The sequence below is a fragment of the Pelobates fuscus genome, chromosome 5 (genome assembly GCF_036172605.1).
Source record: "Pelobates fuscus isolate aPelFus1 chromosome 5, aPelFus1.pri, whole genome shotgun sequence".
NCBI lineage: Eukaryota > Metazoa > Chordata > Amphibia > Anura > Pelobatidae > Pelobates > Pelobates fuscus.
In genome coordinates, this window is record NC_086321.1 from 285,883,142 (window position 1) to 285,896,662 (window position 13,521).

Below are 13,521 nucleotides of genomic sequence, written 5' to 3' on the forward strand. Positions count from 1 at the left end.
ACAAAAGGCCCTGTCTATGACATCACTTGCTGCTCCAGCCTGGCACAGGTCAGAGTATTTTGGCGGTTGCCATCTTCAAACGGTCGTATTTTAAAAACTATAAATCCTACAGCGAAGAGCTTTATATTGTGAGAATCCCAAGACCCAGACCTACATTGTGATAGTATGTCTCTGAAATATTAAAAATGAAGGCACAGTCGCAGTTTAGAAATTGCCCTTCAAATGTGAGCTTTGCAGAGTGGAGTTTCAATGAATGTCAATGGACGGCGTGAGTTGCAAACAAATGGTCATATTGTGAAAACTATCAGGACTATGGCTTAGCTGTGGACATTTTTAGTGGCTGCAGGGATAGCTGAACGTTTTGATATAAGATTTGTGTAGGTGGGCCTGAACATGAGCGAGTGGTGGCAGTTTAGAAATCATGTCCTGATTTTTCAGCTTTTGCCAGCTCCCACTCTAGCTTTGCCATTCATTCTTATGGGACAAATTTCGCCACAAGAACAACGATATTCCGAGAACCATTCGGCAAAACGTTCCACAAAGTAATAGCAATCCAATCGGGAACAATCTGCACGTTTTGGTATATTACTGTCTATGTAGTGTAAAAACTGTGGGAGGAGTTAGGGTGGTAAATTTGGCTATAATAAGCATAATAATATATATGTGAGATAACAGTAAGTGGTATTGCTATGCAAGAACACTTAATAAGCTGTGGTTGTTCTGGTGACTATAGTGTCCCTTTAAGTTTGGAAGCTTAAGAGGGACGTATGGCAACACAACCTGTGTGGACTGGCTGACAATAAAATTAGTTTACGTAATGCAGATGCTGGTCTCTCTACACTCACTACATACACCTTTTCTCTGTCTCAGACTATATACCAGGAACTTCTGCCTGCTAGTAAGAAGGTAAGGAGACAAGTGGACCAGCGAGTGCTAGGGGACAGTCCTTAGAAAGCATGGAGTGAGCACATCATTAGATGCATTTATGTCAAGCCACCATATGTCTATGCTGCCTGCATAGTATGCCCTTAGTTGGACAGCCTGCAGGATTGGCGGGCAGCCTGACATGCATTCATGCCAGGCTGTCCTTCAAATTCTGCATGTTCTCCCCTTTTGGCAGGTCTGGTCACGTGATTCGCACCAGTGGCCCACCCTTTTACCCCGCCCATTGACTTCCTGCTTCACTGGACACTGCTGTTAGGGGTTATGGATTTACTTGAAAGATGAAAGCATAAATTAGAGAAAGATTAAGAGAGAGTATGTGTTTTCTTATAGCCGCATCCTATGAGTTTCCCTCCAGCACCATCTCCATCAGATACATGACGCTTGGGAGGTATGACTGTTTTTGGTCAATAAGATTCCGTAATTAGGCCCATCATAATTGTCAGCACCAGGCCCACTGTGCTCTTAATCCGGCCCTGGGCATGTCCGAATGTCCAGTGGTGTTTGTTCAGAGAAGATTAAGGGAATAATACTGACCTAAAACTTTCCTTCTTCGCATATTTTCTTGTCTTCAGAGTGAATTTAATCACCTCAGACAGTTCACCTGCCGTAAAGCGTTCATCCAGAGCAGCCACTATGACTAATGTTAAGTTACATTTTATTAGCAAAATGTGTTAGTAGTAAATAACGTAGCATTTCTCAGAACAGCCTTTGCACCTGGTCACACCCCTGAAATGAAATTGTCTCTACTTCAAATGGGACATATGAGAGATAGATAGATAGACAGACTGGCAGACAGATAGATATGGATCAAATAAAATATTAAAGCAAGAGGTTTTTGTACAAGTTATCTTATGAAAATAATATTTAGTTGTATTTTAGTTACTATTGTGTTTTAAACTTGCCTCTTTTTTACAAGACAGTATGTATACTTTTATTGTTCTAGAACAAAAACAATCTTCCGTGAACATCCTGCTCAGAATGATTGCTTGCAACTCATCTAGGTTATTGTACAAGGATATTCAGGGACAAGAATTGTTTATGAAACATTTCGTACTGTTTTATGATGTTATGTCTCCTGTGTTCTTCTCATAAATAAGCAGCTTATGGGGGTAATTTATTTAAGATGAAGTTTAATTAAATCTTTTACACTTCACAAAAACATTATATTCTATTCTTCTAGAGTTAACAGGTACACTTCAAAAGAAGAGTGGGTTGATGCCAGTATAATTGGTGGAATTTTTGTAATAAACCCAGGTGTTGCAGGATCTACATAAAAACAAAATTTGTGCAGGTGAATGAATGCTTATGCAACTTCACAAATCAACAAAGATATTTAGATTTTGAAGTATCTGCTTCAGTAAATGTTTCATTGACTTACATTTGGCATTTCAAATATCTTGTCTTGGGAATTTCATGGTTTTTCAAAAATAATACACCTAGATGCTTTTGTGGCCATTTTTACCAATACACTTAGATGCATTCCTTCCTCTCAACCCAACTATGACCATACCTCCTCCCAAAACAATGTCCATACCTGCCCTCCCAACCATGCCCCAATAACTTCTTCCCTAGCCATACTCCATACTTTTTTTTTTCAACCATGCTACATATTTCCATCTTTAGTCATATCACAGATTAGACCTACTCCGTATTTCCCTCTCTCTTCAACAAGTCCAACACTTGCCTTTTTAGTCATGCTCCATTCCCTCCCCAACCGTGTTCTACTCCCCACTAGCCATGTTCCAAAATTTGCTTCCTATCCAACCATCCCTGTATTTATATATCCCTCCACAGAGTGAATTCTGTTTGCTAAACATTGTTACATCCATCACAACTCATCAGGCAGGATAGGAGGAGTTCCAGCAGACAATGGTGGAAGAAATCACAATGTAGTAGACTTGTGAATGGCGAGAAGGTACAGCTCGGCCAAACTATTTATCTCAAAATATCGAATAACTGATTCAGGAACAAAATCAGAATAATCAAAGATGCAAAAATGAGATATAATATTATGTAAATGTTTTGCAGTACACTGATAGGAGCATTTTTCTGCCATTTGGTTCACAGATCAAGGGGAAAAATGTAACCAATACAGGAAAAACAGGAGGAGCAGTAAAAATAAAATCTATATTTAAAGATTTATAAAATATATATTCATTTTTTTTAATGCTCCTCCTTATGTCCCTCAATTGATCTGTGAATAAAATCAACATTTAGTGACTGTCCTCTAACCATCTATCATCTTTTTTTCCTTCAACTCTCTCTCTCACTCTCAAAGTGAAACTAACATGCTTGGCTATTGATCATTTTGGCTGGCTCGTGATATATGTACATTTCGTGAATTCAGTGAATCAACCTAAATTTGGATGAATTGCTGTTTGGACCAAATTAATCTCCATGCCTATGATGCAACTTTGAATTAGAGTTAGGATTTAATATTAGAATTAGGGAAAGTACTAAAGTTTAAGTGGCTTTTGAAGTTAGTAGCTAGGTTTTTAGGGTTGTAACAAGGGTTAGAATTTGCATCAATAAAATGACCTAACTGAAAGTATCAATCGATCATCATGTATTACTGTATTAGTAAGACAACTTTGTAATAGTTAGTGCTAAAACAGCGGTACCTAACAATTCTAGACTCCCTTGAAGAGGCAAAATTTTAAACATCAGTAATACACAACTGTGAATTGTTCATGGCAGGAACAAAAAAGGTTCCATTGTAGGTAAACACAAAGGAATTGGAAGGAGTAGCTTACTGGTGGATAAAGATAAGAGTGCCACTTCAGGAGTGGGAACAAACATGGTGCCTCGGAAGATTCAGTTATGAACAATCTTATATCTTCAGGGACAGACATTAGAGGAATGTTCTTGTGAGACAACATGGAAAAGAGAGCCTCGATAAAGGCAGACATAGACAAAGGCCATAAATTGACATCAATGGTGTTATGCGTTTAGATGCAGATTAGTTCTGAAATACTTCGTATGGAGGTTTTGGGAATTAAGAGAGTTTTAGGATGAGTCATTTGGTAATTGGTAATGGGCTTGTAACATCTATATATGTTGCATCTTTCCAGCTTTAATTCATATTACACTGGTTCTACAAAATTTGAGTATTTCTGTTCTGTTCTAAATGAGGTATGATTTGCTATGTCCATTGTTATGAGCTATTATTGGAGTAGGTAATCTGACACATTCACTGTAAAAACCCTAATTAAGGTTCCAAATAATATGCCTAATTCAACTGGGATATCAAAATGGAAATCAAAAAATGATATATTCCTCACAGATAGAATACTTTCTAAATACAGAATTAATCATTTATTCATGATGGTAAATCTGTATGTCTGCCATTAACTAGTAATTTCTGGTCTGCTGGCTATGATCCGGGGAAGTAGGTGTTTTAGCAAAGGACTCTTGGGTAATGGACTTAGCATCAATTAATGAAACAACATTCTCAGAATGTTTTGTAAAGTTATGCTCGGCATCAAATATTTTATTTATTTTACAAACTCTTGTGCTGCACACATTTTATTGTAGGAGATTAAATTACATCTTCTGGCATGCTAGGAAACAGACACAGGTTTACTATCCATATCTGCAGGATCCATGAGCCAAATATATTTGTGAAAGTGTTAAAAATATGACTCGACAACAGGGGAAATGGCAAAATTGAGGAAACTGGGAAATCTTGTGATTTTCTTTGAGCTTACTTTATGGTTACTTTTTTACTCATAAAAATGGAATTGTGGGTACACCTGGAACATACATTTCTCAGTAGAGGTGCTGCCATAAAGACCAAATATATACAAAACACATATTAACCCTTTAAGGACAGAAGTAATGGTACAAGTTCTGACCAAAACAAAACCTGGAACTTGAGCTATATGTCTGTTCAACCATAATTTACTGTTTTAATCCCTTAAGGACGGCGGGAGTGCTATGCCGTCCTTGGGGACCCGGCTCTAAACTCGCCGTAGATCGTGATGGAGGGACTTACCTGACATCCCAGGGATTCCCCCTGCTGCCGTTCCGGCCCTCCTGGGCCATGTGATCGCGAGGTCCTTGCGAGGACCTCACGATCACATGGACGGAATAGCCATCCATAGCAGTGTCAGCAGGGGGAGTGCTGGAATCACAGGCAGTACCCCTGCTGCCTGAAATAAATTAAAATAAAGTTTTAAAACAGTGTAAAATAAAATAATATACACTTAGATGATATATATGTGTATTATATATATGATCTAAGTATATATATATATATATATATATATACACTTACACATACATACACATGCACTGTCTAAGTGTATTTTAATATTTATATATATATAAATAAATGTATCAAATAAATATCTAAATACGTTAAAAATAAAAAATAATAATAAATAAATTATATATATATGTGTGTGTAATTTCATTCTAACTGTATTTTGATATTAATATATATATATATATATATATATATATATGCTTTGATATCAAAATACTCTGGTGAGTATAATAGCTCCCTTCAGGCATTTTCATGCAAACACTGTCTTTTCAGAGAAAAGGAAGTGTTTACATTGCCCCTAGGGACACCTCCAAGTGGCCACTCCTCAGATGTAGGCAGTCTTGCCGTTCAGCGCCCCCATGCAGCTGAATTTTCCTCATAGAGATGAGGAATAAAAGATGAGGAGGTACTGATTGGCCAAAACGGTGTTTGGCCCCGTCCACTTGCCAATTTTAGCCAATCCAATGCTTTCCCGATGGGTTGAGGGGGGCAAGCCACCTAAATGGTGGGTTAAACACTATAGAGTCAGGAAAACAGGTTTGTGTTCCTGACCCTATAGTGATCCTTTAAAATAAAGGCAATGCAACACATTTCTTAAATTATTTTATTATTTACATAATTGTTAGCAAATCGTGATCAAAACAAGAATAAAATTGTATAAAGTGTGTACTAAACGCTTAATGCTAATGCAAAGAAATATAAAGTGCTAAATGTTTACCTAACTAGTAGATAAAAAGGACATGATTCAATTAATTGAGAAACATTTATTTAAAACATGCTTGAAATAATAAAGTGAAGGGAAGGTTGGGTTGGTGGTTTAAATCATTACGGCCAAAATTGAGTTTCATCCAAGTAGGAAACATCATCAGAGGAATGAACATAACTTCAAAAACAGTTCCAAGCAGTGTTTCAGCGAGTAGACTCAGAAACCTGGACACACAGAGCATCACACAATGATTTCAGCAGTATTCCTTCTGACTTGCTACAATATATTTTATGGATCATGCCAATTGTCTGGAAGAGGTATGTCAAACTTGTCAAAAAATTGTATTATTTGCAAAGGTACATATTAACATATTAACTTATATTCCATGTAAATCATTATTTTAACCCTGTATATAGTGCATATTAATGTAGATGTATTTTTTCTGTATTAGAGTTTATATTTTAAGACATCAATAATAATTTAATGCAATACAATAAAATGCTACTTTAAGTGCTTAAAATCAAGCAAATTAAATAATGTATTTAAACCTTACTGCCTTACTATCTATTGATTGATCTTTTTTTGTTTATTTATTTCATAAGCATCTTGAATATTGAAAATTTAACAATGTCCACATACGGACCTTCTAAGTACTTTCTACATTTTCTTAGACTTTTTATAACATTTTTGGTGGCAATAACCCTTTTTTTAAATCCTTTCTCCATATTTATCCATACACCTATCCTCTCTGTGCTTTTTTGTGTAGACTTATCACACACATGCAAAATATATATCCACACCTTAATATATATGCCCCATTTCTTTACATCTTGTAAATAAAACACACACGTTTACACATGTATCTTATGCTATAACTTTCCCCTTATTTGGCATAATTCCATACTTTGTACCAATTAGTTGAGGGCAAATTTGTAAAATTTGAATACCAAAAACCAGAGTACAATTTTCTGAGATGTTATAATTGGCACTTTGAAACATAGCCCTGGAATCAGTATACAATAATAATCAGCAAAGACAAGATAAGCATACCTGTGATACTCAGTAAAAGCAGATAAGAGGCTTGACTTGAAACCATGAAATCATGGCTATGAGATCATTGTGGGAAATAGCATACGACTCAGACACTCAATAGAATTAAATTAGAATTGTCTTTTTTAACAAAACTAAACAGTGTTTATGTGAAAATAGCCTTGAGCAGCCATTGAAAGTGCATAATTAAATATCTGACAGATACCTTTACCAGTAGCAGGTCACAGAAAGGATAACTAATGCAAGAAACCAAGATGAAAATATGACATGAAGTGTTAGCATAAGAAAAAAGAAATAGGAAATGTTTGGCTTAAACTCTACAAGACTCTACTGCCCACTGTAGTGGTTATAGTACTACAAGTGTCCTGGCATTCGTTCAAATTAACTGGTCAAAACCACCCCCTATCTAGCCAGAATCTCTGTGTGCTGAGCTAAGCCTGGCAGTTGAGGCAGGTGCTCATTCGCTGAGAGTGATTAGCAGCCACTCTCAGCCAATGGCATGACTAAGCTCAGTTGGAATAACTAGGGACGTGCGTGGGCAGAAAATTGGTTCCACACTTCCGAAAATCGGGGCTTCAGCAATTCAGGACTTCGGCAATACGGCACTTGCGAAATTCAGGACTTTGGCACTTCGACAATTCCCTAACCCTACCCTTAATCCTACCCCCAACCCTACCCCATAACCCTAACCCTACCCCTAAACCTACTAGGGTTAGGGGTTAGGGTTGGGGTTAGGTTAGGGGTAGGGTTAGGGTTAGATTCCTGTCATCATTCTCTTAATTTTTCCTCCCTCTCCTGTTTTGCCACTTTTCATAAATCCGAAGCACTTCGACACTTCCAAAATTCCGCAATTCGTCACTTAGGCAATTCGGTTCGGTTTGGAACTTCCAAAATTCCGCAATTCGGACATTCGGAAGCATTGAATTGCACATGTCTAGGGATAACAGAAGCTCCTTGCAGAAGTTAAGGCTTTGGAGGATCCCATGTAAATTTTCAACCATTTACTGTTGGCGGTCGCCAGGGCACTACTGGCACTATGACCACAACAACAGGCTGTAGTGGTCATGGTGCTTGTAGTGCTCCTTTAATTATGCTCTTTTGGAACCAAAAATGTTGCCCACAGAGAAATTAGCCGGAAAGCATTTTCATTTACTAATAACCATGATGCAGTCAGCGTCACATGGCTAATTTAAATAAAGTGAAGGTTTACATAAAATGATTAGGTAACTTATTAACAGCTGAAAAAGAACATAGTACTCTCCACTTAACATAAACAATAGCCTGATTCTGAGCTTCCCTAGGCGTAAACAGTTTTCTAAACTCCTGATCCAACACTCCCTCATCTAACACTCCTGCTCCTTCCATATTGGACACCAACCCTTGATATCTCAGCAAATAATTTACTTTTTAAGTTTATTCTTGAGTTATGTTTTCATGTGGACAAACATACATATGAGCAGATTATCATCCAGTAGCTCCATATTGGGGTTACACATATGGGATTTATTGGAGCAGGGTATCTTCACGCCATTTATTAATAGCTTATATTTAGAACTCTTTTGATAATTTAATATATATGATATCATATTAACAGATTTTTATAAGAGCCACCTCATTTTCTTTCTGCATGATTATATCCTAGATTTTCGGGATCTACAGTTCTTTGGCTGGCTGACTGAGCCTCATCAAAACTGACGCTCTCAAGTACCTAGTCTGTCATTGTGCAAATGAGGTGTAAGATAAGTCACTTATAACAAAACAAAAAGTTATATTGTGCACTAGTTTAAAATTGTTGCCTGTTCACACTAAAAAACCTTTCCTACGGTTGATCCATCTTTGTTTCCCTTTTTCAAACGCCCCAAGAACACCACACACTGAGCTTGATAATGGCTCTTTTATATGTTAGTGCTTATGAGCACACTGAATAGTGAATACCATCCCATTTATATGGGCTTCATAAGATCTGATAAATTTACTACAGAAAATGTTTATTAACTTGGTTTTGCAGCAAAATTATGCCAAATATGCTATTTACTAACTGTAGTAACCCAGCCACAACGCCAAATAGAAAATGTTTCCAGCTGGAACGAAATTACGTCATTGAAAAACCACACAAACTGTAACTGTTTACTAACTTAATAGGCATTCATCTTTTAATTTAGGTATGAATGCTACCGTTAGTGAGAACAGGAGTATAGACTGTTAATTTTGCTTGATGCTGCTCATCTTGTGGAACCACACAAATGGACAATGCTTCTGTGATGCTGAAAGAGAAAATTAAAATGTTTAACATGCTGGGGTCTGCAAGATCTCAATATGTAATATCTTCTCCTTCAATCAAAGATGAACAATCAGCTTTCTTATATCAGCATAAATAGATAAATAAATAAAAAATACATGCTCCATAGAATCCTATGACTCATGATGTATGACTTCCCCTCTTCCTCCACCATGTGTAGTGTGGTGAAGGGGAGACACAGTAGGGTAGAAGCATGAGTGATCACTTCTTTTACCAAACTGGCTGGACTAAAATTTATTTTAGTGGCAGAGGATGTCCAGTCCTATGGGTCTATAGAATATTAGGGTTAGAGTAGAGGATGCCCTATCCTCTGGTCCTAAATGCATAAGTTGCAAAAACACACAGCACACAGCACACACACACACACACACACACACACACAGTTTGTATATGAAATCAACATGCAAATTACCCTAGGTAAAAACAATACATATCCTCACTAAATTTTGGTGAATATATCCATTCATAAAATGTTCACACTTCTTTCCAAAATGTGCCTTTTGCTACTGCTAATAAATAGTGCTTTTTTATTTTCCAAAAATATGATTTGAAGTATGTTTCTGTTTTGAACAGGCGCAAATTCTGCCTATGTCAAATGTAAATAACAGAAATTGAATTTGGTGGAGGAGATGGACTATAAAATGAAGATCTATGTGTTGGCAAAGCTAGTTTTTGCGTACATACCTTCATGTTCCACATCATAATGATGACTAACACTGTCTTTTGAGTACAAAATGTTAGTGTCACCCGTGAAGGTGTACAGTACATTCATTTAACTATTGCCAACTACCACAAGCCCAAATTATAGACTTAAGGTGAAACTCTGTTTCCGACCTATTTTATATGTTATCATAAGGAAACCACCCACAGTTCTAATTGATGTGTTCTACAATATAAATTAGCTGAATTTGGGTATTTTACAAAATTAAGCTGCAAAATGCTTTTATTTATTTAAGAATGGAAATTAATTCATGGGACTCACAATGCTGAACAGTGTTCTTGGAAATTTGCTCAACCGCACTGTTTCTTGTGTTTATTAACTTAAAATGTAGATTAAATAGCACAGCTTAGGGCACACACAAATCATATGTTAGAGCAATAACCAAGATCTTTAAAAAGGTAAACACAGAGGGTGCCTAAATATGTGTGATCTGAACTTTAAATAGTGCATGGTAAAACATTTAGCATACTTAGTGTGATTCATTAAGATGGGCTCTCTGCTTATAGCATGGATCATCTGTTTACAGTATGGGCCCTCTGCTTATTGTATGTCAATATGAGACATCACATGCAGACTGCAGTATATACACAAAAAAGCCTATCCTATCATAATGGTGTGCAGAGTTTGATACCGGCCATTGTGAAAAAAGGATTTCATGCCTGAATTATAGGAAACGTGTTGGCTGCAATATGCGGCTAAATCTGTTACCATGTACTAGCCACATTGAGACCTGCGTGTCTGTTTTTCGGCTGCATTCTCAATTGTACTGTTGACTGCTATAACCTTGCTCAATAGACAGCTTTTTGAAACTTAAAAAAGGATTTCATAAGGAATTGTGCCAGACTTGCCTTTATTACAGCTTCAATCACTCATGGAATTCATACATACACATGATTTTTTATTATTATTATTACTTATTTATTTATGGTATGCAGATACATGAACATGCCGAAAAAGCAGTAATGTATACATTCTGCACATTTTGTAGATAGTAGCTACAAACATGATCGCTACAAGTGATTACTATATAAGAAGCAAACACTCAACAAACACTCAAGTGTAACAATCATGGGTAAGTATATAACCAGAAATCAGTGACTTCATAACATCATGATATTTATGACTCTCTGTGAGAATGGTGTCTATTTTCTAACAGACCTGCATCTTATCTGTGCTCATGTCACTTTAACCCCTGTATACAACCAAACTTTGAATTCTATGTGTTGTTTTTTGTTCAGAAATGCTTTAGATTTGAGAAAGTGAGGTTCTCCTGAAAGATTGTCATTCCAAAATTCTGTTAGTCCAATAAAAAAGGCATTACAAGGTAGTAATCTCATCTGTTATTTTACATTTACATCACTGGAGTAATACGGTAACAATCTCTATTCATTATTGAGGTAATACGTCTGCGATCATTACATCTATTCCTTCTTTAAGCTATGATTTATAATCTACTGAGCTCTCATTATTGAAAAACATTTTAAAATTCACTATTAAACAGAACTAGACATGTGCACCAGTGAAATGTTTGTTTTGTAAGAATGATTTCGTACTAAGTAAAAATGTAATTCATCAATCCCGAATTTCGTCCACAAACCATTCGGTTTAGAAAATAATTAGGACGAAAACAGCACTGCGCATACTCCCTCCTTGTAATAAATAAATAACTATGCATACCCCCCCTGCATTCAAACCTATTGCGGTCACTAAGACCCCCATATTAATAAAATGGAGGTTAAATGCTCCCGCATGCCCCTACTCGGTGCTTGCCATGAGTAGAGGCATGTCACCTAAACAAATTTAAAACTACTGGTGACTGGGTACCTATTGCTGCCCAGTCACTAGTGCAATAAGAGGGGGGACCAATGGCTGCTCGCTGTCATTTAAAACTGTATGTAAATAAATCAGTATTTTACATAGAAGTAATAAAGAGCAACCGTAATAATACATGTAACCAAAAGGTATAGCAAAAACTATAACAATGTTGCAATATGAAAAAGTAGCTATTTAGATCTAAATAGCTACTTTTCATACATACTCTTACCGTACTCTTTACACTTCTATATAAGATACATTTATATCCAGTTTTAAATGACAGCGAGCGTCCACACGTCTCACTCCATCTGCTTCTGGACACGCCCCCCTGACCATTGGTGCTTTTAACACATTGAATTGTACAGGCACTGTTTGTTTGTGAAAAGATGGATGTGGCATGTCCTCTGTATGATGACAGCTAAGGGAAGAAAGTATGGGGACACACAAAACTAAAGCTTTCCTTCTGCCATCTATAGATGACCAATACATGATGCTTTTCCTTATTTTGCCCACTTATGGGCAGAGCTGTAACTTACCATCATCTGATTATTTATGAATGTATTACACATTGGATGGGAAGCATCGTATGACTACTGTGAGAGCAGCTATTTGGCAATACAAGTAAAAATTACATCTATACAACTCAACTATTTGTCACTTAACAACTCACTACAAATCACTTTGCAGCAAATATTCCCCCAAGCTAAGTCCCATTTTCTTGTATTCATAAATTCATATATGCAGCAAATGCTGATCTCTAAATCATTTGCTATTATTTCAACATGAATCTCTTTTTTTTACTGTGTCATTTCAACAAAGTATACCCAGGTTGGGAACAAGAGCCAGTGGAAATAAAAACATTGTTTAGAACACTCTAAATCACAGTTTTCATTTTAAGGCTGAGTGAACATTTTTGCGTAAGACAATTAACAATGATACTCCGAATGCAACGCTGTGCTTGTATTTGTGCAGAGCAAATCATGCTTTTAATCACACTCCAGAGGAAAATCTTAAATATTTGATGGCTGCTTCAACCAGTGTAGCAACATAAGAGGATAACCTTAGGAATGATGCCACAGTAGCAATTATCTTGATAACTAAATTACAGGTTGGATTTGCCGTGTAGCATGAAATTGCTGCCTGTGTGAAAGCTCTCTCAGTAGATTATTAGCAATATGTCATTATTTACTCTACCAGGCTGGAGGCAAGTGCAGCAATTAACCGACGTGGCCTTACGGTTATTTGAAAAGTTTATTGTCCAAATTGATGCTATTAAAAAAACGCATACAGACTAATTCACTAAGCAGAATGTTTTTGTGTTTTAGAAATCCAAACAAAGTAATCAACTCAAATAAATTTGTGGGCAACTATTCACTTGCAGATTCTGCTTTCTTCCAAATTTTGCAACACGTCTCCTTAGTGATTAGAATACGTTTCATGTTAGAAGCCATCCCATTTCTAATTATATGGACCCCAACATAACTCTGAGATAAGATTGATTAGCTCAGAAATGACCAGGGAATGACATCCTAAGTGTCAGGATCAAGACAGGGATCCAACACGCAGTGTACTAAAAACTATAAAGACGTGTACCGGACCTTAGAGTGTCCGGACTAACATCAAGCAAACAGAGAATGGTCAGGGGCGAGCCGAGGTCGAGGGAACAAGAAGACAGCAGAGGCGGCTCTCTAATTAGGCGGTTTAGGCGTCCGCCTAAG

At 36.8% G+C, this 13,521-nt stretch overlaps 1 protein-coding gene across 2 annotated transcripts in view; it reads left to right on the forward strand.

Annotated features, from left to right (window-relative positions):
* The first annotated feature begins 6,133 nt into the window (after nucleotides 1-6,133).
* Nucleotides 6,134-13,521, forward strand: part of COMP (cartilage oligomeric matrix protein) — a 77,542-nt gene continuing 70,154 nt past the window's right edge. For both annotated transcript variants that reach the window (XM_063455398.1, XM_063455399.1), the window contains exon 1: nucleotides 6,134-6,235. In XM_063455398.1, coding sequence (XP_063311468.1) covers nucleotides 6,166-6,235 — 70 coding nt within the window. In that variant the 5' untranslated portion in view covers nucleotides 6,134-6,165. The remainder of the gene's footprint in view (nucleotides 6,236-13,521) is intronic.